We start from the raw sequence: 25,072 nt of genomic DNA, 5'->3' as shown, positions 1-25,072 counted from the left end.
TGGAGTAACAGGACTCTGCTTCAGCTACTGCGAGGTGGGAAGAAATAGCTCCACCTGGTGCAACACCAAATAACTGGTATTGCTACTGCAGCATTAAACCCTTCAGAGTACAGTTTAGTACAGTGACAGTTTAGGATCTTCTAAGAACAAGCAAATGAAATAAATGCCTGAGCGCAGTGGAGATGGTAAAGTCTCCACCATGAAAGAAGTAAAACAATCATATTAACATAAAGCTTACGATTGGCTTAAGTAAGAAGCTGTTAGCTTATTATCTCCTATTTTTCAAAAGCCTCGTAGGAAGCCTATTGCTGCAGAGAACCAAACTATGCTGCCAAAAAAGCCACTCAAAGTTGCAGGAGTCATGGCAGATTAAACATTTTCAAGTAAATTCTTGATCTCTCATTGCAAGAATCTCTACCCCAGTGAAGGAAAGCTTCGAGCTCTTGTCTTTGGGCCTTTGATTCTACCTTCTTTTCTCTTATAAAACACATGATGCTTTTCATATATAGATGTTTTTTTGACCCATTTAGACAAAGCAGTTAAAAACAACCAAAAGTTAGAAATAGCTATTTATTATTAAAATATTGTACAAATATTTACATCTGATTCCTGAACCATCAAAATATCACAAAGAATTTATTCTCAAGGAAAAGTGCATTGTAGTGTATGAATTTGCTTAAGTTTGTCTAATACACATTTTTAGTGTATACATTCATAATCTTCAAAGATCTTCTTGAATATCATTTAGTGCCTGTGTAAGTCGTCTTACTTTATTTTCCATGGCTTTTTTATTGTTTGCTGTTTCCTGCAGAAGCTGCCGCATTTCTTCTTCAACATAGTAAACCTGAAAATGCACACAGAGATCAAAGTGAATTCTTCCTTTTCCTTAACATACTCAAAACCATATAACCTTGGCAATTTTTAGCACTGATAATCAATGTAAGAGTTATATGCTTGTTTAAATAAGCAATGCACTACTTTTGACATTGGATGCCGCAGCAGAATTTTGCTTTAAAAATAAAAAGGATTAATTTGCTAGAAGATAGCAAGTAATGTACCAAAACCAAAATAGCTACTACACAGAAATAGCACCAGGAACAGTAAATATTAACAGGCACAGGTGAGTTAAATGGATTATCTAGCATAATCATCATTCTTTTTGCTAGTGTAGACAAGGAATTCTTAGCTATCAACTGGTAACAGCTACCATAGCATGCAACTTTACTTTGCTTGAATACAGAACCCTCACAACGGTACAGTTCTAGAGATTTTCTTATTGTGGAAAGACTGAGTACTAAATTAGGGTTGTTTCCATCCAGAGATGGGCCAGATAGATATAAACAGGTGACTTCAAGCACCACTGTTGTAGCAGCTGTAAAATAAAAATGCAAATAACGTAAACATATGAATTAAGTATTAAAATTACTTTTTCATTTGCTGCTTCAATTTGTTTTTCCTTTTCATTTGCCAGCTGCAATAGCTCTTCCTGATGAGCTGCCAATATTGACTCAAGTTGTTTTCTAAAAGCGTCATCCATTTGACGAAGCTTTTCCACGGCAATCCTAAAAAAATGATTGAAAAAATAAAATCACACTTGTGCAAACAACTGAAGTATTTTGCTTTGCCCAGTTCTGCCTTCGATGAGGTTTTATTAACACAGGCACGAAGACAATTATTTTAGTATCTATCTTCAGAAGACGTCCTGTTTTCTCAAGAACGTCTTCTAGTTTTATGCCCCATGTTTAGGGCCTCTGGCATTCCTCTTAGCAGAAGCATTTAATCACTAGCAAAGAATACAAAGATTCAGACTTGCTACTGTCAACATGGATAAGAACTCCACCTATTTTTAAACATCTACTTAACATGCTTTTGCTTCCTGAGAAGTCAACGCCTGAACTATGCGATCCTGTAAATGGTCGGTACGTCTGTGTCTCACAGAAATATAAAAGTGTCTGCTTCACAGCGGTGAAGCACTTCCTTGAATCCAAGCAAATTCTGCTTAGAGAATAATTCTAAAATACGTAGCAACAGAAAGGAAGACAAATTATTCCACTATACGATTAATTTACACCAAAATTTTGAAACAAACCATCATTATTTCAGACAAAACTTCAGTTTCACTACTGGTCTTCCAACCATTCCAAAACATAGTGCTATTGACTATTTGAGGTGGTTGTTTTTTTTTTGTTGTGTGTTTTTTGTTGTTGGTTTTGTTTCTGGTTGTCTGGTTTTTTTGGGGGGCAGGGGCTGGTTTATAAACAAACTTGACCATAAAGGTACGTACTTTTATTTATTATTCAGATGACCTTCCTTAAAATAATAGCAAAGGTGTAATTAATTAAAGTGTTTCATTTAAAAATGTAAAGCAAAAAAACAAAGTTATACTAGCTTATTCCTTCAGTAAGTGTGGTTATCACTGCTAGATAAATATGCAGTCTATTAACTAGCTAAACTTCAGAATAGTTGGGAGGAAGGAAGAAAAAAATAAGAGAAAAGGGCCAAAGAATAAAGTAAAAATCATATTAACAATCTAAGCGCATCACAAGCAGCAGTCTACCATACTTCTCCGTAAACCCAGATGTATATGAAATAACTGGGCATCATTTAAGTCACCGACCATTTTCTGGGTTATGAGTATTTTTTTTATGTATGACCTCATATTTACTATTAACTGCTCAAAAAAAATCATCAGTACAAGAGGAATAATAGAAGAAATTAAAAACCTGTTGCTACTTGTATGGGAAGAGAATGACAGGTAACTTATAAACAGTCCGTTTCTCACAGACTGAAATACTTATTGGTAGTGTTTACTCTAGGTTGTGGTAAGTGTTGAGGATCTGTCCGTGATTTCCTGCGCTGAACACAAGGTCTTTTCGTCGTCCTGCACAGACGTTAGTGAAGCACTGTGGCCTCTCTTGTAAGCTCAAATGCCCCCCACAGTTGGTTGTCTTATGATTTGCAACCAATTTGTCACGAGCGTTGTGTTCCATCCTGGTCACGGGCCGAAGGCTGACAGGCTCGTGTTCAAAGAAACCCTGCTACAGACTGTGAGGCTGTGCCTCACGTGCACAGGCATCGTCACCTGCATGACTCCAGCCAGCATGTGTGATGACTTTGTAGGAGTCCCTATTGTTTAAGTGTGACACTGGACTTTCCTGACAGAGGTAATGCAAAAGCATTGTGGTGGAATGGGTGTTCTAGGGAGGAATAAGCGTAGGTTCCAATTAGTTTAAAAGAAAATGGGAGCATAGCTAAGAAGTTTAAAAGAATAGTGCTGTAACTGAACGCTAATTCCACGAAGTCACCTGCATAGCAAGAATTACTTCTACATACAGAGCTTGCAGCAACTAAGCTTACCAAGTACTTAAAAAGGTGTTATGCATTCTTTCACCATATAATCAAAACATTTTTGTATACTTATTAACAGTACAACTCTACAGTAACTGAGCAATACAAAATAAGATATTAAGGTTTTCACCTCTGAGTCTGAAGACTTTTATTTCTCTCTTCAATCAGCTTCTTCTCTTTGATATCAAAGCTCTCCTTCATTTGTTTAACTTGCACCTCCAGCTGGCTTAATAGCTCTCCTTTACCTTGCCACTTCTTTTTCAGTGCACTGAAAATTAAATGCATATATTTACAATGAATGTCGCTACCACTTCTTAAGAGGGCAGATAAAGTTTTCCATGCTTCCATTTTTCCACATTTCTGTGGGTTTTAACAGCAAGTACTCTCTGACCACACGTAGCAGCGTTGCATGCTATTAAGATCCCAAAGAATTGTTGCCCCTTGTATGTATCACCTGTGTGCATTCTTAATGTCATCAAGTTCTACTTCTTTTTCTTCTAGCAGTTGCTTTAATTCCTCTTTTCTTTCATTTTGCCTTTCTAATTTTTCCATTAGCTCTTCAAGTTCAGCAGCTTTTTCATCCAACTGTACTTGAAAAAATTTCTGAGCTTCCAGATTTTCTTCGTGCTGTTTTCGGATTTGTTTATCTTTTTCTTGTAAGCCCTTTAGAAGATAAAGATTTTAGAACACAGAAGCTCCCTTCATTTTATTGTTACCCTTAAAGAGTATCTGTTTAGTCTACGCTGGAACAAAGCGGAGATGGACATGTGAAAGTTTACTCTTCTAAAGGTACTATTCCATGAAAAATACCGAGTAAAGTGATAGCCAGTTAAATAAGCTTCATATGAAAGAAGTAAAAATTAAAAAAAATCATCAAAACATAAATGTAAAATGGAAAGTAAGTTAAGAAAAAAGTTATTTAGAACTCTAATACAACAACTTATTCTACATACACAAATCACTGAGCTGACATTCTGTTACATGGCTATATAGTTTTACGAGTAATGCATCTAACCTTGACTGACATAACATACTATAAAACTTTGCTCTGATTAATAAGCTCAAGTCTAAAGTCTCTAAATAAGATTAACGGCACTAATAGAACAAAGCATAGCTCTGCTATGTTAAACAGCTCTGCTGTTAAAATATTGATTCAAAGAACAGAATAAACCAAGTTTTTTTACATTGTAAAATAAATCTGAAGCAATCTCTTTTTTTCCTTTTCTTTTAAACCCACAGGAAGAATTATGCTATCCTGATTTTTCCCCTCCCAAAATCATTATCAATAATAACTTGAAGCAAGGCAAAGAAAAGAAACTCTTTACATAAGTATGGTTCGATGAGAGATTCAAAGTAGCATCTCTGTACATCAAGTTAATACAAGGCCCTTTTCTGCTCCCAGTGAAATCAATTGCCACCAACAGCCTGATTGTGCTTTCCACATTGATAAGTGCTGGAGCGCAGAGGCAGCTTCATTTCAGCTTTCACAATAACTTTCACTGCAAGCCTTAATTTTAGCTAAGCACAGTTTTCATCAGACATGGCACTTACTTCTTTTAATCTCCTAATTGTTTCTGTCTGATCATCCACTATTTTGTTTTTAATTTTTATAGTATCGCTATCCTGTTCCTTTTGCTTTTTTAACATTTCATTCTCATTCGTTAAAGCTTCAATTTTTGCCTCCAGTTTTCCCCGATCTTGAGCAAGGTGAGCTCCTAGATAAAACAGGATATTCACATTACAGCACTCATTTTACAGATGACTTCAAGATGTATAACATTGGGGTGGAGAGGGCAGGAGGGAAGGAAAGAACCACCTTAAAAACCAAACATGACCATTTCGCCCACTGGAAACACTGTAGGACTTTAATCTGTAGGTAGGTAACACTTGAAATGTAGAACTGAAGGTCTACATTTTATCCTTTGAAAACTCCTCTGACAAAAGTCAACAGTAATTCACACAGACCCAGCCAATCTCAAAGAGCCCAAGAGGTGGTGCTGAGTCACATGAATCAGGGAAAAATAAAAAAAAAAAAATAAAAAAGCTTCTTTTCACCCAGTATTTAACACTTTTTTTTTTTTAAATGTATCATCCAAAATTTTCACATTAGACTTATCCGATAGACAAGTAGCATTACAAAACACTATTCACAAATCCTGGTTTTCCTAGTTTCATATTCTAAAGTTCTTCATATGACATTATGGTATTTTGACATTTTGGGGAAATAGATTAACTGCATTCATAACAAATTCCCAAAACTGCTGTCCTAGTTAGTATAAAGGCCTGCGTACTACAGAAGATGTATTTTAGCTCATCATTTTTACAACTGGATAAGATCAACAAGGCACCCAGAGACCCTGTCACGATTACAACTATATTGGAGTGTTTATTTGAAAGGTATGACATTAAATGCCACCATTTTTTCTGCAGATGAAAAAAAACAAAAACAAAAAGCTATTTTACCCTGTTGTGCCAACTCCTGCCCCCATATTTTTCTTTCCATTTTTAACCCATCAATCACAGATTCCTGGGCTGTCAGCTGAGAAATAAGTTTTCCATTTTCCTTTTTCAGGAGCTCGACTTGAACAGCTTTCTGTTTGTCCTCCTCAATCAGTGTTTCAAGTTCTCCAGTTCGACACTGTACGAATGAACATTGGAAAAAGACAGTGATGTCCTTTAAAACAAGTATTCAAAATGTCAAATCATTACTAAAAACGGCCAGTAAAGTAATACTGATACACAGCAAATTAACTTAACTGAGGAATATTCTGCTTGCATACAGGATTCTATCTGCATCTCTTCCTGGTAATGAAATAAAATGTTTGTTTCAAACAGACACACTTCAATCCCATAGAACTGTACATCTGATTTCTAAATAGCCACCTCAAGTTATCAATACCATTGTAAAAAGCTGTTTAGAATTACAAATACACAAGTCAAAGAGAAACAGAAAGTCCAGTTAAGATATTAAAAACCCAATCAAAAGAAAACAGACAGAAGCTGGGATGAGCTCTCACTTCCCTTGATAAAGATTTATCTGCAGTTATGCAGGCTACTTTTTGTTTTACAGATTATAGCTGTTAAATACAGCTACTTTTTAATTTTGTTTTTAGCAACATCACTGACTGGCAGAATCCTATTTTGTATAGCAACACAACGTTTGGACACCCCAACGGCAACATGTAGGGAGGAGATTAGAAACAGCTGTGCAGGGGCTGTACTGCACAGAAGTTTTAACGTAAAGATGGACTGGGTACATACTGGATCACACAACAGTTTAAAGCTTATGTTCCTAAGATTTTTAAAAACTATTTATGGACAATGTATTACTACAATACGTTACCATACCGTGATCAGTAGTGTCAGATAAAGCAACTGTGCCTATGGTATTTAACAGTAAAATTGGACAACTAGTAGGTAATGACTAATACTGCTAATTTTATGCAACTCTCAGAGATAGTAAGCTGCTAATAACTACACTTGATTGTTGTGCAATTTCATTTTACTTCACATACAGTGACCACTGCTGAACCATATTCCATTACTTTGAAGTTACAGAGGGTCAGGGGTGTTAATGTAGGTTTTTAAATCTCAGTTTAGAGTGACCACTTGATTATATACAAACTACTAGTGCTCACAAGGCAAGGAGTGCAATTCTGAAGATGTGAATGAGTCCAGATTTTGCATATGGCGACCAAAGTGTTTGTGAGAAACAGACGTGCAGGATGCAAGAATAAAGGCTGCTATGGAGTACTAGGTTTCAGTGCAACAGGAAATACGCGTCTTTCAGTCAATCTACCTTGTGTGGAATTGTTATTTTATAGATTAAAATATTAACAAAAATTCATATATGTAGTTGAAATGTTTTGAAACAATTACCTTCAGGTTTGCCGTAGCTTCGTCATTTGATTTTGTTAATTCTGCAATCTTTTCTTTCTGTTCTTTCACTATACTTGTCAGGTCTTGGATCAGACTTGCCATCTCTTGTTCCTTTTGTTCAAACTCAAAGAGGGCTCGTTTATGTTCAACTAGATCAGCAGCAACATTTTCAAAACCCTTGTTTACCTACAGTTTTGTAAGATAAGATGACTTGAAGAATGCTAACATTTGGAAAAAGTGTGTATACATAGACACAAATGACATTCGAATTTAAAATGAAGGAAGAAATAGAAGTTCATCAACAATATGTGAAATTAGTGAGTATCTGAACCTGTTTTTCTACCAGTTGGTTGGTGGCACTTCAACTCAAAAAGCTGGTTCTGCTTAGCTACAAATTTGTAAAGCAGAACAAACAAAGCTTGGGAAACAAAAGCAATGCTTTGTTTTAATCTCATTGTTAAGATTAACATTAAAATCCGGAAAGAAGAATTTTAAATTAAATCTATATTTTTTTCCTTGCAAAAGAAAGATTTGAAAGGTGAAAAAACAGTCTTTTCTTTCCCCTCTTCTCCCATGTATCCAACTGATTTAAAATGAAGGAAACTACATTCAAATTAAAGATGGAGTGTTTAAAATTTCATTTCACTTAACTTATTTCTATGGCTAGTGCTCACATTATTTTTTATGTTGTTATCTAAGGAACTTAGTAAGCAGGTTTTGAATTTGGATTTCAAATGCATATCCAAAACTCAATTTTGAAAGGTTAAACAATAGGGAACTTTATGATTAAATACACTGGTATATATGTAACCATAACCTTATCAAAACACCACAAGAGTTTTTACAATAACTGAATATATTATAATAAAAGGTCAACATCTTTTAAAAGAAATGAATACCCCCAGATAGAAGTTTTTCTAATTTCTTTTGATTAACTTTTACTTATGAACAAAAACGCTGGGGTTTTGGAGTGCTGACTTGGTATTTGGTGTTTATGTTCTAATCATTGATATTTCAAAGCTTACTATCAGTATTTTTAGATGAATCCTTGGAGCAAAGATCTTAAGGAAAAAAAAACAAACACCCAACAAACAACCCCAAACACATTTAAGAGAACTACAACTCCACCTAGTTGGAGATGAAATGTTCTCTTAGTCTTACCTCTTTAAACCTTTTTGCTTCAGTAGTTAAAGCTAAACGAAATTCATCTTCTAAGTCTGCATACTTCTGGTTTAACATATTAATTTTCTCCTGAAATTCTTTAACACGCTGTTCATGCCTCTGCTCCTCTTTAGCCACTGCTTTTGATAAAGCATCTTGAAATTCAGGTCCATTTAAAGCAACTCGGGTTTCAAGCTGTTTCCTGAAGTTACCAAACATACACTTGAGATAAGAACTGCAGTATCTCACAATGCTGTTGCAGATCATATCCTTAGCCTTTCTTAAAGAAAGGCAGTAAGTTACATAATAAATAGGATAAATTCCTTAGTTTCACAGACAGATTTCTTTCTGCTATAACAATGGCCCTGGGATGAGGAAAAGTGTGTTGATTACTGTTCAAAGACCCAAAGGAATAGCCTTAGTTTTTAATTCAAATTTTTGTAGCAATTGAATATTTCCTCTTTTGCTGTTAATTACTATTTGTTTGTTCTGCTATTAGCAAAGATCCAGAAGAGACACTGTAATCAAAAAAAGCAGTGTATAGCCAGATACCCTCTTTTGCAGTCATTCTCTTCACCCTCACCCAACAACTGTTGCTTCTCACTCAGACCTGAAAAACAGCAGCAACAGGGACCTAAAGGGTTCTAGGATAAGCCTCCTTCCTGCCTGGAAGCATCCCTATAGGACAATGTTGAAGCAAAATTACCCTGCACTTTAAGACTATTCTGTTCATCTGCTTTAAAGCACAAACACAAAATATATCTGCTGTCCTTCACATGGCAACTTTTTGGGATTTATGAGATGATAGTTGGAACTTCTCAAAATACAGCTGTAGGATTCTCCCCATCTAACCCTGCAGTTATCTTGGTATTTGAATACATTTATCCTTGTAAAATTTAGCAAGTGTCACCAGCTTATTTTATTAATAACCTCCTTCACATACTAGTATACGCACCACTTGTTCCTTTAGTTTGTACACATATTTGATTGTATTAGCAAAACAGTATAGAACTTACATTCAAGTACTCTCAAATTTTTTTGAGAGGAAAGAAGAAAACAGCCAATCAAACCACACACCCTAAAGCAAGATAGTGTAGAATCTGACTTTTTTTTTTTAATGCCTTGTGTTATTGTAGTATATGCAGATCTTCAGACAATAATTCAAATGTGATTTTATTTTTATATGATCATTTCCTGGATTAAAGATCAAGTACTTAAAAAAAAAAATCAGCCATATAATAAGACAAGAATCTATCAAATGAAAGACTGGAGGAACACAATTGCCTACATGGATTTGCGAGTCAGGAATCTATGAGATACGAAGATATTCTTAAGTGAGCAAGAAGATGGGTAGGACGACATTTACATTTTTAAAAAGATCATCTCTCACATTAAAAAACAACAAAACCAAAACCACACCCACACTTGACACAACGCATTTAAACAAAACATGTTTGCAACACAGCATCTCTATTAACTCGTGGAATGAAAACAGAAGACCCCATACCTTTGCTCTTGGTCTTTTAATATAAGAAGCTCATGTAGTTGTTTTACCTTCTCCCTCTGCTGTCGAAAGGATATTCGAAGTAACTGTACTTCTCTTTCATTTGCTGATGCTTTAAGCTCTGCCTCTTGCACCTGTTTCATCTGCGTAGAATTCGTAGAGAGGAACAAGATTTTCTTAAAACTGTAAGCTATACTTCATGTCTTGTATTAGAATACAAAGGAATAGATGCTTTATTATAGTTTTATACAAGTCTACCTGGGCCATAAAGTTTACAGCATGCGCCACAACTGTCACTACTTTTCACAAAATTTTATGCAATTTTATTATGTTACCTAGCCCAAGACAAAGGAAGTTTTGTTGGTGGTTTGATTTTTTTTTTTTTAAACCTTAATGTATTTTGTTACATTTGCAGAAATTTAAGACTAGATGTTTAAAATTAAGTCTTAGCTTAATTTAGTACAACAAAAAACTCCACAACTTTCATGAAGAACCAAGAACATGTACTTAAATAATAACGTATATTGGCAAGAATAACTTACTCAATTACAAACTCTTGTAATATTTGTATTAGTTTCAAGCAAAACATTTTTAGATCTGTCCAATATATTTTTTTTAAACATTCCAGTTACAAAAATCTGCATCTTTCCGAATTTTACCATTTAAAATTGCTGAACGGAGCTGCTTTCTAACGATTTTACAAAAAATGGAGAATCAGTATAAACACCAGGTGGCATACTCCACTTTTTCCATTTGATGCAAGGTTTTATGAAAAATTCCATTTTATAGCCTTAAGTCTTTTACATACAAAGCTGTCTTTTCTGACTCAACAAATGAAAAAAGTTACAAAAAAGGTTTTAATTACTCATGAAATGGTAACTCAGAATCAAGACACTTCAGAAGGCTGCAAGGTAGAACATGCAACAGAAACAGCAGAGGTGACGTTAATGGAGATATTCTTATTCCTAATCATTACTTGTAGCATTTACCTCAATCCTTTAGCGCTCAAGGTGAGCAGTAACTTAACTATCTTGTTAACCTGTCCTCCTAAGCAAAGCAAAGGGTTTCCACATTCTCTACTTACACAATTCTAATCTCTTTGCTTTGCAGAGTATCATTGATAGTTGCGGAACAGTTAATGGACTACTCAAGGCTGCTGTAAGCGTCAGTTATCCAATATGAGAGTTAGAATGCAAGAGACACAACCTAGTTTACTTTCCAACTCTCACAAGAAAACAAACAAAAACACCATCAACCCCCACAAAACAAAGACAAAGAAATCCCAAATCTGTTTTCTTTCAGAATTCCATTACAACTGTCCCCTTCACTTGATTATTGAACAATCAGTCAAAATGAAAAATAAAAAATTAAGGAATAGCTGTATCATATGCCCTGCACTGACAAATAAAACATTGTTTCCAATGTTTATCATCTCCTGCAATGTGCTTTAAGATATTTAAGTGCTGCTGCATGTCATAAGTTCCAGCTTGAGAATGCCAGATGCCCAAAGGTTATACAGTAACTTCAGCTGTATGAAAATCTTTGTGAGGCTTGAGTATGAAGCCAAGTCCTCACACCCTACATGTTAAGCCTCTTCATGAGTAACATTTACACACACTCCACTGTATTCCTGTTATTTTGTGGATGAAGTAAAGCAACTCTCTCCTAAAGCGAAGAACTTAAAACCAAAAATTTCAAGTGAGAACATATGCAAATTTAAAGACTGCCAGAAAATAGGGTACACATTTAGGTGCATAGTAACTTATTTATCTTAAATCCTTTCAAGTAATCTAGAAATGTTGACCGAAATCCTTAAACAGTGACTACCTACAGTAACCACAACTTACCACTGAAGGTAACTGCCAATGTGTACTATGAGAAAGCTCTATGAAATATTCCAGAATTTGTTAATAGTAGAGTTGGTAAAATAGGTCAAAGGTACATTAAATCTAAACATTCAAAAACAGAATTTAGTTTCTAGAGCATCATGACTCTTTTTTGAAACATAATTATTAAAGAGTATTTGCTACAGGATTTTAAAAAGACAGGAACAAAGACCTTTCCTTAAAGTTTTGCAGTTAATAAAAACTACTACTATCAAAAGAGAGCACTTATTTCTACAAACTCATTAATGGAAATATAAAAGCCTCATACACCAAGGTATGAGGTAAGGTATTTCCTTTCTCATGGGAAAAGAAAAAAAATAAACACTTTTTTCTTACTAAATTCAGTACTTTTCAAAGTGACAAGCAGATACGTGATCTAAACTGAAGGTCACTTCTAGATCCATAATAGCTCCAGCGTATTTACAGGTAAGCAAGAAAATGGAAGAGCCACTCAAGTGCCTAAACAGGAGCCTAAGGCGGCAGGTGGCCAATCCATAACTTGAACAGCACTTGCAGTTTGGCTGTCAGCACAAACTGTCAGGGCAGCTGAGTGACAGCATGTCCCACAGCACCATACTAGCAGTTCACAGACTTTTCAGGATCGGTCTGTTAGGATTCAACTTTTGTAAGCGGATGCGTTCAGTGACACAGGAATGAGCCGATATAGGAATATAAGCAAACAACAGAAATAGATACTGGAGGATGCAGCATTTGGCCACTGAAAAATTGACCAATGAATTATTCAGTCAGAAACGGTGGCAGTGTCTTGTCCAGCATTTTGATCATATGGATTTGTATACTGAACAAAAGTATCATTATCTTCTCCAGCTGTAAAAACAAAACAAAAAAAATCCCAAACAAACAAATAATCCCCCACACAACCGGAATCTTTCAAATAAGTTCTTAGCAATTGCTGTTTTGTTCTGCTTGCAATTAAAAGCATCTAATTCTTTAGATCAGCAAAACAACAGAACCACCAGATTTCCATCCCGCTAATAAGATCTTCATTGATTTCAGCAACAGTTTAAAAAACCTCTGTCTTTGTTACTGTATATCTTCAGAAAATGTCAACTCTCAGTGTTAAGTTCTCCTTTATCTTAAGACCGTATCACATGACAGATTTCTATTTCTAAAAGACACCAATTGACAACTGAAATGGATACTCGTTATTCACTACTATTATGTAAAAAAAAAATAAAAAATCAGCTTTTATTGTGGAAAACCCAGGCTCACAGTTTAAGCCATTTCTTAATATCCAGGACTATAGTAGCCATCATATTGTTTACTTATGAAAAGTATTTACCTCTATTGTTCGTTGCTGCAATCTCTGTGTCTCCATCTTGGATAGTGTTTCTTCTAAAGCTTGCATGGCCTTCTGATGTTCTGCTTCTTTATTTCTTGCCTGATTTAACTCATTAGTAAGTCTTTCAGTTTCATCTTTCAACTGTTGGACATCTGCTTGCAGTCTTGCTTTAACATCTCTCTCTTTCAATATTAATTCCTTTAACCTGAGAATAAATACAATAAAGCTGTATTAAGAACATTTTAGTATTTAGTTTGATGCCAAAAACATTGAGAGAGGACATCAGTAAGTGTTGTAGCACCATATCTTGCTCTTTGCTAAATTTTAATTTTTACAGTATTATAATGTAAAACTGTTTAAAATATTTGAAATATTATTAAGTCACATGTAGTATTTCTATATGGATCTCCCTTTTAAAAGAAGTTAAGCTAGAGACAGCCTCATAGATAGGTATTTAAAGAAATGACATTCTAGTATCATTTTACTTTATACAGAAATCAAACATATAATATAATCTGTAATTTGATAATTTTTTCAGAAAAATTTGCAATATCCTTAAATATTCTATTAATTTTTGATGTAAGATCTATGTCAAAAGAACATAAAAAGCCTCTTAGGCAAAGTGATAACAAATAAACGTGGGAAGTGAACCTAAAACAGGAAGAAAAAAAAGGGGAAATAATCACAGTCAGTCATGGATGGTAACTCAGGAAGCGCTTGGCTTGCACTTTCCTCACAAGAAAGAAAATGAGTCTTTGATAAATGCAATGCAGTTAAAAAGACAAATAGAGCAGACACCTCCAATCACAGCTGACAATACTTCTACTTTGTTAAAAGGGAGAACTTTTGAAAAAAAGGACACTGCTCAGAACTTACAAGGATGATGACAACTGTCTATATGAAGATATGCTAGACCTGACCTGCGCAACATATTGCCTGTTGGCCAGCTCTGGCCTGCCAGAAACATCTTTGTTCAAGTGCATCGTGCAGGGGAGGGAAAAAAAAAAAAAAAAAAAAAAAAAAAAAAGACAGCTGCATGTACAGGTGGAAAGGGAGATTGGGAATTGGACACTGAAAGCATGATATGAGGCAGCTATGAGAGCTTGAGCTGAAAGAGAAAGTACAACTATGACACAGGCCACTTGGAAAGTAATGGCTAGAAATGGAGGTAAGTGCCATACTGATACTGTTCTGAGACAAGAACAGCAAGAAAGCTGCAGAATGGAATTTCATTAGGTAATACCAAGAGAATTCTAGCACTACCTTTTTATGCATTATTTTCCAGGTGTATTGTTTAAAGCTGTCCTCATTTCTTAAGCCTATAAATTGAATTGTCTTGAATTAAAAAACCCAAACCAACCTCTTACGCTACAGCAGTGTGTTTCCCTACCTGTCTGTAGTGTATACAGCCATACTCTGAATATTCTTTTCTTCTTCTGCATGTTTTTGTAGCTCTCTGACATGCTCTATTAATTTCTTCTCTGCTTGCTCTGCTTTCCACCTCCTTTCTTTCTCCTGATCCAGTTCCTGAATCAGCGCCTTAGCAAGAATGTGGTAAGCATCAACTTACTAGGAAACATCCAAACATAGCCAAAAATGACAAACAACATTCATTCATAACTGCAGAACAAGATTTTTTTCTCTTTCTCTAATTCATGGATGACAGTAAAAAGTGCAAGTGACCAGGCCAAAAACCCCCACAGAAATGAAATAAAATGAATTCTCTTCCAGCTGATACTACAAGAACTCCACTATTTTTTGATCCTATTTACACGCAATTATTTTTGTCACTTCCAATTTTAAAGCTTCACCAGGAGATACATGCTTAGCTCCAGGTGAAGCCATACTCATATTTAACTTAAAGTGATGCAAAACATACTCGGTATGTTGATTCTTCTGTGGCATTTGAATTAATTTCTTCTACTTTTTCAATATTGCTCTGTCTTCCAGTTAGTATTTCAGATTTTCTTCCCACTACTTCCAAGTTTCGAGTATCCAATGATGAATCGAGATGACAGTCTCTCTGACTGGAGTGTGGACGCTTAGAGGAACTCTTCTTTTCTTCTCTATAATAGCAGGACATCATATTAAGGACATGCATATTTAAGAATATGCAGAGTTTAAACAGTAACAGGGGATTCAATCACTTTTACAGGACAGAGTTTTACAGTTCTGTGTAGAAGTCAAATTGTACAGAGTTCAAAACCATGTAGAAAATAATTTGCAAGCTGATCATAAAACAAATAGCTAAATTCAAATCTTCAGCTGCAAAAAAAATTCGTAGTACTAAAAGATGCTATCTGAAAAACATCTTATTATTACAGAGATACAAAATAATTTCAGAGAAGCAGAGTAGGTATACAGCTGCAGTGTCAGACTAAACTAATATATTCCAATTTATATCATCTTCTATTCATCACTTCTGATATTTACTATATAAATCAAACAAATTACTATAGCATCCTTCGTTTCAGCACAAAATAGGGACAGTTATATTCTTGACCATCATTCTGACACCGTGAGTCTTTTATTTTTTAATTTGACTCAATACTTTTGTCTGTGGAGAATTCTTCTGTCTCCACAATTTAAAACAACGATGAAAGTGTAAGCTGTTAGAATTCTGAAAGTGTTTATTTTGGAATCTTCAGTTCAATTTCCTTTTCACCTAAAGACAGAAAATGCTCGAATAGGGAAATGAGTGAGCGAAGAGTGAACTTCAAAAAGTTTCAAATAATACATCATACGTAAAGGACTAATATGGAAAAACAAGGATGCAGAACGTTATATGTAAACAGTCGGATTAAGAAAAAAGGGGCTTGTATATTAAACATCTATGAGCAGGGCCAGCTGACATATAACTAATTTTCTTTGGGGTGGGAGGAACACTTCAAAAGTTTGACATTGTTTTCCTCATCAACAGATTTCTTATGAAGCCTCAGGAGTGAATAATTTTTAGAGCATTAACAACAGAGCTGATTTACCCAACTTACCGCTGTCAGCAAAATGTTTCAAGTCAAACTATGTTCACTCTGACAATATTCATAGAGCCATGGAATAGTTTGGGTTGGAAGGGACCAATAAAGGTCATCTAGTCCAACCCTCTTGCATTGAGCAGGGACATCTCCAACTAGATCAGGTTGCTCAGAACCCCGTCTAACCTGACCTTGAATGTTTCCAGGGATGGGGCATCTACCACCTCCCTGGGCAACCTGTGCCAGTGTTTCACCACGCTCATCATAAAAAAAAAATAAAAATCTTCCTTATATCCAGTATAAATCTACCCTCTTTTAGTTTAAAGCCATTACCCCTTGTCCTATTGCAACAAGCTCAGCTTATTTTATTTTGGCTTTATATGGCAAACACTGTGATACCTGTCAGTTATTTTGTTCTTAAGATGATTTGCATGACATCTAGTAGATGAGGTAGTTCTACGGTAAGTAGGGATCTTGCTTCTTTTCACAACCTTTCTGTTGTTCTCTTTCCCACTCTCATTTTCGCTCTCAGAAGTTGGATCTGTGTCTCTCTTAGCTTTGAGAACGTTTGGAGGAGCTTCCCTTCTTGAGGTATCAGATACCTAAGAATAGACAGGAGTTTTATCTATACATTTTACAATTTCTAATTGGTTAATTTGTAACAGGCAATTATCTAATTGGCTAATTTGATAGAGAAGTAAATAATTGCTTCCAAACTACCCCTTCCCTCCTTGCTAAAACGTATTGTTGTTTTAAAGATAAAATAAACCCAACAGAATAGCATGCATGAGAATATGTAGTTGTATCTTTCTGAAATACCTGAAGTTTGTTCAAAATCCTTAGGCATAGAAGTGCGGTGCAAAATGTAAAATAACTATAGCATTTGAAAATAAAGCCCTGCAAACATGCAAAGTACACCATAAACTGTTACAAAAACATACCTGACAAACATACCAGACTAACTTGACCTGTTACTTAGCAAAGTTAATTTTCAACAACTCTATAATCCAGATATTTTACTGTATTTCATATTTTACTCAGGTTCAGTTATATATATTGATGGCTTCAGGGTAAAAACCAGAAAACAATTTTCTATCTAATGTAATATGATCGGATAGTATGGGACTAGGAGAACTATGGTTTTTATTTAGTATGAAAGTTTTGATGATTCAAAGTGTGATCTTCAGTTTTAAAGACTTGATTTTATTTTATTCCCAGTTTCTCAAAATTATTAAATATACATTAGCATGAAGTCAGCACATGCATACCAGTAGACATGCTTCAGTCTGTCCCAGCAAACTCTTGCACTATGAAGAGGTACACCTCATTTTACAAACAAAACTTTCTGTGCAATCACAGGAAAAAAAAAAATTACCTTTTGCAGTATCTCTGAAATTTGATCTTCTATTTTTTTAATTCTTATTTCACTGTATATTTTATCAAGTTCGGCCTTCTCTGTTTCTGAAGATGAGACAAGCTCTGTAGAGGAGCTGATGGCACTTTGTACTGGTACTCTTGTACGTTGACGAAAATGAGCTAATGCCTGGTCGATATGTGGTGTCACCACCGGTAAGGTAACATAGTTCTATTAAGAGGAAATACAACCCTTGTAACTTTAATGAGTTTCATGCGATATAAAAATAAATGTATCAATTTTAAAATCAGTACACAAAAACTATGGCACCTGATCTCTGGATGAGGGGCATCCAGATGAAACCAAACAGCCCAGAATGTCTTCTAAACACTGCAAATCTGAACAGTTTTCTTCTGCCGAGTCCACTGGTTCACCAGAAATATTTTTTCCATCTAGAGTTGTTAGCTGGGGCAACATCTGAAGAACAGTTTCTCTATAACCTTGAGGAACAGGCGACATTTAAATTGAAATTAATTGCCGAAGCGTCTAGTGCATTTTAGGTACCTTGTCACCTTAAATTATTAATTGCATTTTTATTCAAAGAAAAAAAAGTAGCAAGTTATCTACAAGTGTCTCACCTTTCCCCACCCATAAGGCTTTCAACAGACAACGTTACTAAACAAATGAACTGGGAAGCTGCTTGCCTAGTCCTGGTCTACACAGGGATTTCCCCATCATCAGCAGCACACTGCAGTTGCACAGACAACCTGTTAGTATCAGGCTCGCTGCACCAGAACAGTTGTTATCAAGTGTGAGGATAGACAAGCATAATGGAAAAACAAGCATAATGGAAAGGCAAGTTCTGAAAGGGCTTGGATACCTTCATCCTCTTTCAGTGAATGAAATAAGGTGTTACGAAATTGTAAGGAATTGAAGTTAAATTTCTCTAAATTAATAGAATTTGGGCTTCTAAACATTGCAGTTACTTTTGAAAGTGCCACCAAAGGGGTAGATTTAAAGAGGTATGTGAGTAAACACTTACAGAAGAAAACTAGTGGAATTTTCTAAGTTATCAAGATAGCTTTAATAGTCCTGTTCCTGCTTCTGTGGTGCCTGAAAGCATTTGTAAAACTTGTTCATCGGTGCTTTTGAAAACGTTACCTAAGGACTTATTCGGCTTCCTTCAATAATCTCTGAGGTTTGTATTATAATTGTACACATATTATCACCTGTATCAGTCACATGCTCATGATATGGTTGTTATTTTGTATTACTGTAATTCCTACTGTTTTAGTCTTTGTAGTTGGCAATGAAATTTAGTATTTTAGGAAGCATGAAGGGTCATGGACTGACATTTAAATGCTTCCAAAATCATCTTTGAGCTGTCCCAAAAGTATCAATCCTCCACTTCAACATTCTCGTAGATTTTCCCCTCTCTTATACACAAATGAAGAAAACAAACAAAACCTGCACCAAAACAGGATGCTACAGTTTAACTTCTTTGAACACAGGGTGTAACATTTGAATGGTGCAAAAAACCTATCCCCAAACCAGAAGCTCCAGGCAAAACAACTGAAAGTGATGTACCCACACACGCTCCTCCAACTTGTCTCCATGCTGCCTAGTGAGACCCCCACCTACTATTTTGATGAAAGTGCTAATTACTGCAGAGCATCTTATAGTCTGTCACTGCTTACTGAAGCTGTGGGAAAAGGAGGAAAGGCTAATGGTCCTTATTACTGATCTGCCTCTTGTGGCCTCTACCAGTAGAGGACAACCATCTACTCCCATGTCTGCCCTCTATATATATAGGACAATATCTTTATGTACATTCTTCAAATTCTCCAACCTCCAACCTTATAATATTAATACTCCCTTCCTCCCATTTCTGCAACACTTTCTTTCCATCAGTCTTTGTCCATCTCCTGCCTTAACCTAAGATAAAGTGAGAAGTTGAGCCTTATCAAAGCATACAAGAAGTTACAATTTTGAGCATATGCCTGGGGGGGGGGTGGAGGGGAGATTTCTCTGTGAAAAAAAATTTCATTTTGACAGAATTTAGACTTCTGCAGGCTGGCCGGTTTATGAAAGAATTTGCAGGCTTCAGAATGTGGCTGACAGCTTAAGGGAAATCACTGGCCTAAAAAGCACCGAGTACCTACCTAACATGAGACCCATACCTGCTGCACGACAAACTGGATTGGCCTTTCCATTTTTTTCCAGTGTCAGATTTGTCAAACAGCGCAGCCCCTTTGTGCACTGAAGTAAGTGATCCATATTGCTTACACAGTTGCTGTGAAGGTCAATATGGCTAATCTTATGACTGGTTCCATGAAGGCACTGAAATCCTGAAAATTTGTGAAAAAACACAAAATAATGATTTCTGCTACAATCTTGGAGTACAGGATTTAGAAAAAATGGCATCTTGTTGAAAAAACAAAAAATATTCAGTAAATTATACATCATAACTGGAAATGATGTGAATACTTTTGCTCCATATCCCTGTCTACGTATATTAATCATCTATGGCACACTACCACACAGTACAATGCTTAAGCTAGATATGAGAGCTAACTTTACAGAAACAGGTTAGTTTCTCACTGTTAAGAAGCATGTAAACATAAACATTTTACTTGAAGTTCCTTTTTATAACTCAGTTCATTAAGAAAATTGTTACCGCTATTCTTTTTCATTTTCTATTAATAACTCCCTTGATTCTGTAGCTTAAAATCTTAGTTAGAAGCAACAATTGACCATTTCAACAAATAGATTTAGAAGAGAACTTCCACATCATATCCAAAGTTGAATTATTGTCCTATAAAAAGGAAAGATGTGACTCTCTTGGAAATATCTTCAAGGCTATTGCATTTTTCACTTTAGAAATTAGTTTGAAGTGTTTACTGTACTATTTTGTGAGCAAACTCAGCCTCACCAAATAAAGTCCAGTTCAGAACAATCCTTGATGTTAGAAACTTGAAGGCTAAGAGTAGCTGCAACTGCTACCTTTAATAGGTACTCAGTCAGTTGGCTGAACTACTAGAAACTTCTAAAAATACATTTGGTCAAGGTTTGCAAAATTAAAGTGAGGCAAATGCTTTTTATTGCACTGCACATGCCAAAGTTACTTACCAGAGAGATCATGTATGCGATTATAGGACAAATTTAGTATAGTTAAATTAAAGAGCTTTTCCAGTCCTAAACAAAATAAGGGAAAAAAAGAAACAGTAAGATTTTCAGAAGAATGCTCTGCTTTTATCAAACCAAAACTTGCAAAGTAAGCCTTTTAAAATCATAACTGCAAATTATGACAATAAACTATAATCATAATATAATAATCAGGTTTTCCTTCTAAATTAAGGCACTTCGCTATGATAAAAGCTTACAGAGACTACATACTCTTTTTAAAATTTGCACAACAATATGGCTGGTAGCTCATATTAACTTCGTATAGCCTTATGCATACTTTCCAGAAGCAAACTTTATCAGAGCTCTTAGAAAAACTCCTTAAGTTGCTAAACGGACAGAAACAAATATTGCAGACCCTCCACTTTCGTTATCAGGTTACAGGACAAGCTTAGGGTGCGCAGATTAGCCAGGGAACTGAGCCCCTCGATCCGGCGGATCTGGTTGGATGACAGATCTAAATGCTGCAGATTCCGGAGATGGCCGAGCCCTTCGATTCTGGCGATGCGGTTACAGTGCATGTTGAGCGTGTGCAGGTCCGAGCTCAGGGACACCTCCAGCAAGCTGCGAGGGAAAGGCGCCCGCCATCAGCCGGCCAGCTTCACTCCCGGGCCGCCCGACCCAGCCCCGACACGGCCGCGGCCTCCCCTCGCCCCCAGGGCCCGGCTCCCCGCGCCGCCTGCGGCGAGGCACCAGCCCCACCTGCCCCTCCGGCACTCTCCTCACCTCTTCACGCCCTTATCCATGAGGCAGAGCTCGCCGGGGACGGGGCGGTCCCCCGCCATACCGCTGTCCCCCTCCCCGCACCAACGGCCGCCGCACTTCAAACTTCCCTCCTCTCAACGCCGACGCGCCCTGCTTTACGGCTGGGACACAACACTCTCACGACAGCCCCACCGCAAAGCGGCGCGGCCCCGCCGTTTCCCCGCCGGCGCATGCGCACTGCGGCAGGCGAGGCCGCCATGAAGGCGCGGCACCTGCCCTGCCCTTCCGACGCCTGTGGGGCCAGGCCCGCCCCCGCCCTGCCGCGACTAGCGAAGGGGCTGGGACTGTAAGCTGAAGGGCTTTGTAGTCGCTTCAGGGAGGTGTTTGGGGACTTTGCCTTTTTTTTAGGGCTGATATAGTATGACGAGTTTAGTCCAGTCATGGTTCAAAGCTCGCCACTCGCTCAGGCAGGCCTGGCCTGGCCTTGCCTCGGCCACAGATTCAGGTTGTAAGAAGAGGCATTTTCTAATCCACTGAAACCCAGGCAGTGCTTCGAGCATGGGCTACTTGCCCATGGGCCTCACTGCGCAGGGTCAGTGTGCTGAAATCTGGGGCTACCGGCCCAATGCTTGTGCATGGCATGACCCCCAATGGATCCTGAAGAGCAGGAAAATCCCAGGGCTCTGTAGAGCTGCTTAGTGGTTTCTGCTGGCCACAGCTGTGGGCCCTTGCTCAGCATGGCCTGCCTGCACAATGGGGAGAGCCTCCAGGTGACTAGAAATGGTGACAAGGCACTGGCTGTTGCAGTACAACAGGGATTGTGAGGAGAGGTGTAGTTGAAGGTGAATATCAATTAAACGCGATTCAGTAAGGCCGGACTAGATGTCCTAATAGACTTCTTACTTGGACTAGGCACTGTAGCTGCTCTTTAATATCAGTGCTATTGTAGTGCCAGGTTACAATACCATATTGACATTCTTCATGAATGGCTTTATTCTTCAAGGCACTATAACATAACTGTGTAAGCATTCAGTCCAACACTGAGCATTTGGTGTAGCAAATGCAAGCCCATCCCCATAGGAGGGAATGTAGATTCATCGAACCATCTAAAGGTAAAAGGGGAGTAATTTCCAGTGGGCGGTTCATATAGCCTTTGCTGGGATTGGGTGAATCTCAACTCATCTCTTTCCTATTTACTGCAGGAAAAGCCTAATGAAGTCTAGACACCTTGTTTTTAAATATCTGCATTTACACAGATGAGTACTATTGCTGATATTATCAGTTATCACTGATTGTTAATACCTGTTACAGTAAAAAATCCATAATACTTTTCTTTATGTGTTACAGCCCAATGAAGAATACGTACAGCAGCACATGCAAACACACTTAAATTGATATTTTATCAAAGAGAAATACTTAGGAGAAGTAAACTCTATGGTCAGTATGAACAGCTGTATGGGATGCAAGTGCAAACATCATAACATGTCAGCAAACAGTGACTTTCTCCACGTTTTTTTTGTTTGTCATTAGCTGACTACTATGTGGGTCTGTTTCTTGATCAATAGTAGAAAGATGTGTCTGCCAGGAAAACAAATAGATCCTTCAGGCAGATGTATAATAAGTTCAGCAGAGTACCAGGAAAAAAGGAATATTATCAAGGCAGTAGATGGTCACATGCCTCTGTGTGCATACTCATGTTCTGAATAAAAGTTTGTGAGTGCACGATGGGGTCTGGTGTGGCAGATGGTAAACTGGCTTCTACCTAATGGGACTTGCAGAAATCCTTGAATAGCTGTTGAGCTCCTTTCAGAAGGCAAGACAATGAAAACTACTTTGAAATGTCGTATTCCCCACAAAAGATGATCTTAAGAAGAGGTGGAAGAAAATGAGGATTATAAATAAAATTTATCAGTCATATTAAATAAAGTCTGTCCCTTGACACATGCCAAGGAAGATTAATTGTGACTGTCTTTTTCCTAGAAGGTCTCTTCAGGTTTTTCTTTTGTTCCTATTGTTCTTTATCCTTGCTGAATGTCAGCAGCAGCAAGCTTCTTCAGAGACAACACGGAAGACTATTTATTGAAACTTTGCAAGACAAATTAGGTTCTCATTTTCTACATCTACATCTTTTCCCCTTAAAGGATTTGGGATGATGCAGAGATAAGTCAAAACCATGCTTAAAATACTGTGTAGTTAATTGAAAAGGAAATCTGACATTGTTTAGACAGATGGGCTTTCTAGTCCATCTAATCAGTGGGTGGATCGTAGGAAAGACCAAGTGAATACACACGGAAAATTATTGACAAGATTGAAATTGAGACTCCTTATCCAAGGACATTGAAATTCAGTTGATTACAATTAGGAGATAATACATATAAATTGTAGGCAACAAAAATATTATTTCATTACTTCTCTGTATTGGTTTCTCTCTGTAGAGAAACTACAGTGACTGAAGGTATAAGTCGAAATAAGCATTAGATAGTGGATAATGAAAAACTTGACATTGAAAGCTAAAAACATTTAGAGAGAAAATTAAAAGGGAAAATCCAAAATGCTAGGAGAACTAGAAGTGATCAGCTGAAGTTTCAGCTTTCAGCCATAGCTGTTATATAGCACTTTCTTGACCTCATTTTACTGTCAAAGAGAACGCAGTAGTTGACAATCAGAAGAAATGTCGTCATTCCCCATTGACTGTAAAAATTGCAGTTACTTTGGCATTTTATTTTGATGATGATATAACCGCTCAGTCTACTTGACCTATTAGGGGAGTCTTGGGCTTGTCTTACAAACGTGTCTAGGTTATTTTAATCATTTATCTTTGCCCTATATTCAGCAGTTGAGTCTCTGGATAATGTCATCTAAGTGAATGCGACCAGGTATTGAGTACATAGTTGGGTGTGAGGCAGGAGACACTGACACATGAGGCCTTGAGATAATCGTATAGACTGTGGCAATTTATCCTCTCAGCCAGAGGGAGAAATTGGACGTCTTACAGAAAACCTGGAAAGTGAATATTTACGACGTTCTTCAGAAGACTCTGCCCTTACATATTGAAAAAGCAAGCAGTTTGGCTGAAAACTACCTGGTGTTGTGTAACCAGCTGTGTTTTACCGAGTTCTGCCCCGCTGCTGCTCAAGTGACTGTACCATTTCCAGAATGTCATTTTTTGTTGGATTTGTAGGAATGTTGTCATTATCTCTGTTTTTACCTCCTCCTCCTCTGGCAACAACACACCAAAATGGAAAGCACGCTTTGCGTAAATCTCCAAAGCATTTCACTGAAAGTCTAGCAACATTTATCTGAGGTAGGCAGAAAGCACACACAAGAAAGCAGTAATCTCAGTGGGGTTTTCTGAAATCCCATCTCAGTGGGGTTTTCTGAAATCAGGCAGCTTTGTCAGAAGTAAAAAATCCTTATTAATCTGCTTCTTGGGAGGTTTTGGAAATGCCTTTGTTATACTAGAAATTAACATACTGTAGGGTGAACAGCGAAACAAAATCATTTGCATCTGTGCTTTAAGATGCCATTTAATGTAATATTGATTTGTTTAAAAATAGTAATCCAGAAGCAACTGTATGTGGTCAAAACACTGGAAATAAAGAGTTGGAAGACTGCTGGATTTCAAAAAGTGTCTGCATTCACAGAGAAGGAGACTCAGAAAAGGCACTGAAGTAAATCAGAAGATTATTTATTTTAACCATTTGAAACATTTGTCACACTTAATTTCCAATTCATGAATACTGGTGAATAAATATTTGAATTACTGTGAATTATTCA

General features: G+C 36.9%; 1 protein-coding gene across 2 annotated transcripts; it reads right to left on the bottom strand.

Moving 5' to 3' along the window:
* Window positions 1-563: 563 nt before the first annotated feature.
* On the bottom strand, window positions 564-21,446 carry LRRCC1 (leucine rich repeat and coiled-coil centrosomal protein 1). 2 transcript variants are annotated; one of them, XM_063327134.1, is made up of 19 exons: window positions 21,317-21,446; window positions 20,949-21,154; window positions 20,537-20,602; window positions 19,588-19,755; window positions 17,738-17,907; window positions 17,429-17,638; window positions 16,453-16,655; window positions 14,961-15,147; window positions 14,472-14,620; window positions 13,082-13,286; window positions 9,896-10,035; window positions 8,389-8,590; window positions 7,228-7,413; window positions 5,812-5,986; window positions 4,900-5,063; window positions 3,803-4,011; window positions 3,479-3,616; window positions 1,427-1,562; window positions 564-844 (listed from the first exon to the last, which is right to left on the bottom strand). In XM_063327134.1, the coding sequence occupies exons 1-19, from the start codon at window positions 21,373-21,375 to the stop codon at window positions 722-724; spliced, it is 3,096 nt and encodes a 1,031-aa protein (XP_063183204.1). In that variant the 5' UTR covers window positions 21,376-21,446; the 3' UTR covers window positions 564-721. The 2 variants fall into 2 exon arrangements, with proteins under 2 accessions (XP_063183204.1, XP_063183205.1); XM_063327135.1 differs by lacking the exon at window positions 20,949-21,154 and having other exon boundaries at window positions 565-844.
* Between the last annotated feature and the right edge of the window lie 3,626 nt (window positions 21,447-25,072).

Source organism: Chroicocephalus ridibundus, chromosome 2 (assembly GCF_963924245.1).
Source record: "Chroicocephalus ridibundus chromosome 2, bChrRid1.1, whole genome shotgun sequence".
NCBI lineage: Eukaryota > Metazoa > Chordata > Aves > Charadriiformes > Laridae > Chroicocephalus > Chroicocephalus ridibundus.
The sequence above is the reverse complement of the archived record's forward strand: the minus strand, read 5'-3'. Positions and strand labels throughout refer to the sequence as shown.

Coding starts and splice junctions, on each gene's coding strand:
- LRRCC1 (XM_063327134.1), bottom strand. CDS start 21,375: ATGGCGGGGGACCGCCCCGTCCCCGGCGAGCTCTGCCTCATGGATAAG. Junction 17,908..19,587: donor TCCAGTTTGTCGTGCAGCAG/GTATGGGTCTCA, acceptor CTGTTCCTCAAG/GTTATAGAGAAACTGTTCTT. Junction 8,591..9,895: donor TTAAAAGACCAAGAGCAAAG/GTATGGGGTCTT, acceptor TGGTAACTTCAG/GAAACAGCTTGAAACCCGAG.